Here is a 2401-nt window from a genome sequence, read left to right as displayed (position 1 = left end):
CCAGGGTTGCTGGTAAATGATGTAGAACAGCTTGGCAAGCTCCTTGGCCAACTCCCTCAGTACCCTCAGATGAATCGTGTCTGGCCTCATGGATTTATGAGTGTCCAGGTGGCAGAGCAGGTGATTCTGAACTACAGCTCCGCTTCCCACAACAATACCTCCGAGGAGAGCTAACAGCAGAGCAGGATGAGAAGTGACACAGACACTGCAGACCAAAGGAGAGGGCTCAGAGACCTCAGCATCCCACCCGTGCTGGGAGAGTGACTCCTCCTGCCATGCTGGGCCGGGCAGTGGGGAATTCATATGGACTCATTAATGAGCAAGCACCCTGAAAAACCCCACACAGTGCTCCTGGAGACACCAAGCAAAGAAAAGATGTGCAGATGATACCTGGAGCAGCCAGCTCACTGCTGGTGGAGGAACACATTCGGTTAACACCAGCCCTGCACCGGAGCTGACCCTCCGACTGGTGCTAGGAAGAGGAGATACCCTCTTTCCATCGCTCATCCTGGATCAGGACCATGTTCTTCCCTGGGATTTCATGTAAGGAGAACGGACTACACAGACCCTCTCCTCATGCACGATGGCCGGGTGGCTGGCCAAAGGGTGGTGACAAGCTGAGCACCGCAGGGTCCCATGTGCAAACCCGCATTGATTAAACCCCTCCCCAGGTTTCATACAGGTGTGGATCTTGTTTGACCTGGAGAAAGCCCGTGGTTTTCTTTTCTAGTTAAGTGAGGAGCAAGTACGTGGGCAGGCAAGAGGGACACATCCATGGAGAGGGCAGGGGGGAGAGCATGGGAAGGGAGGGCTTGTGTGTTCCCTCTCCCCAAGGTGTCCTGCATTCCTGGAAAAAGGCAGGTGTGGGAGACCCAGCTGTGGCTCACAGCAGAGCATCAGCTCAGCAGGTCACACTGACCTTGGCAGGATTGCTGGGTGCTTGTTTTCACATTGACAAACTGTTCTTACACAATTTTTTCGGATGTGTCAAGCATGGACATGTTTTCCTTCAGCAACTAGTGGCCAGGCTCTCTAACCAGGGATGGTCAGAGAAGGGCTGCAGTGAGCATCCCTGCAGCCACGACATTGCACCAGGAGCCAGGCTGGGTTGTTGCTAGCGCAGAGAACTGGGTCAAAATGGAGAGAGACCAGAGAAGTGCCATGGACGGTACCTGTCCTGTCTGGTGCAGCACCATTTCCTTTGCCCACAGTTATTTCTTTTTAAACATGGGTTTGTTTGCCCATTCACAAGAACAAAGGGGGCTGGGAGGTCCCAGAGGGCCACTTGTTGCCAGAATATTTCAAAGCAGCTAAACTTCCCAGCTGAAAAATTATTTAGACGGTTCTCATCTTCCTGCCATCTCCGCAGTTTTGCAGAGCTAGTTTGGTCCCTGGGATGCTCCGGGGTACCTGCATTAGCGGCACGCTGGCTGCGGAAGCCCAGCCTCCAAATAACCCTCAGCAGAGCAGCAGGGCAGGATGGGGTGGACTTGCATAGAGCACATGGATTGACGTGCTCCCACCTTCGCTGTGTCCCAGGTGGACTCTATCCCTTTGCCAGAAATCACACCCCTAGCTGATGGGTTTTTCTTCTGCACATTCAATCACACCTCTCAGCAGCTTCTGCTTAACACCAGAAACACCAGACCCCATAATACAGAGCAAGGCTTGGCAGGCTAGAGATACAGCAAGAACTTTCACCTCGCTTGCACAGCTGTGGGAACCACTTCCCCCCCGAAAAAGCCATCAGCAGAGGCTGTGCTTGGCATGAGAAGCTCCTTTGGGCTCAACCCTTCAGTTGTGTTCTGTGCTGAGGAGCAAAGACCCAGCTTGTGAGTTATCCACTGACAGTGGGTATTCTGGGAATCAGTAGCTTGGAGGTCTGTGCTCCGAAATGCTTGAGACATCCAAGTTATAAAGTGGTAATGAGGGAATTTATAATTATAAAGAGAAAACGGCACCTCCGTCCCCAGCAGGAGCTGCGTTGGCAATGTTCCGTGTCTGCAGGCTCCAGACAGCAGAGGAGGGAGCCTGGGGGTCTCCTGGCACAACCACCTGATGGGCAAACCCCAGCTTACACAGCACCTTCTCCTGGGGACCAGCTGAGGCCAGGTAATATCCATCTCCCGTGTTGCTGTAATGCGGACACAGCACAAGGATGGGACGGGAAGCCGGGGGGGTGCAAGGTTGTGGGGCTGACTCATCCCAGCTCAAAGCGTTCATGGGATCATGGGCATGGAAAATGGATCAGGGCTACGACTCATGCCTTCCCCTTTCAATCCCGGGCAGCCAGCACTGCATCCATCCCTTGCTCAGACTGACTTGCAGGGGGCAGCAATACCCAGAGCAGAACTGAACACGCACAGTGAACTGGATAAATCTTTTAAAAACACTCCATCGG

The 2401-nt window shown here is 53.5% G+C and overlaps 1 protein-coding gene across 1 annotated transcript in view; it reads left to right on the top strand.

The window, feature by feature from the left end:
- Positions 1-174, top strand: part of RBBP8NL (RBBP8 N-terminal like) — a 14827-nt gene extending 14653 nt beyond the window's left edge. Inside the window, 1 exon segment of the mRNA XM_010152561.1 lies at positions 134-174. Coding sequence (XP_010150863.1) covers positions 134-174 — 41 coding nt within the window.
- The last annotated feature ends 2227 nt before the right edge of the window (positions 175-2401 follow it).

This window comes from Eurypyga helias, unplaced genomic scaffold (genome assembly GCF_000690775.1).
Source record: "Eurypyga helias isolate BGI_N326 unplaced genomic scaffold, ASM69077v1 scaffold2315, whole genome shotgun sequence".
In the NCBI taxonomy this organism is placed as follows: Eukaryota; Metazoa; Chordata; class Aves; order Eurypygiformes; family Eurypygidae; genus Eurypyga; species Eurypyga helias.
The sequence above is the reverse complement of the archived record's forward strand: the minus strand, read 5'-3'. Positions and strand labels throughout refer to the sequence as shown.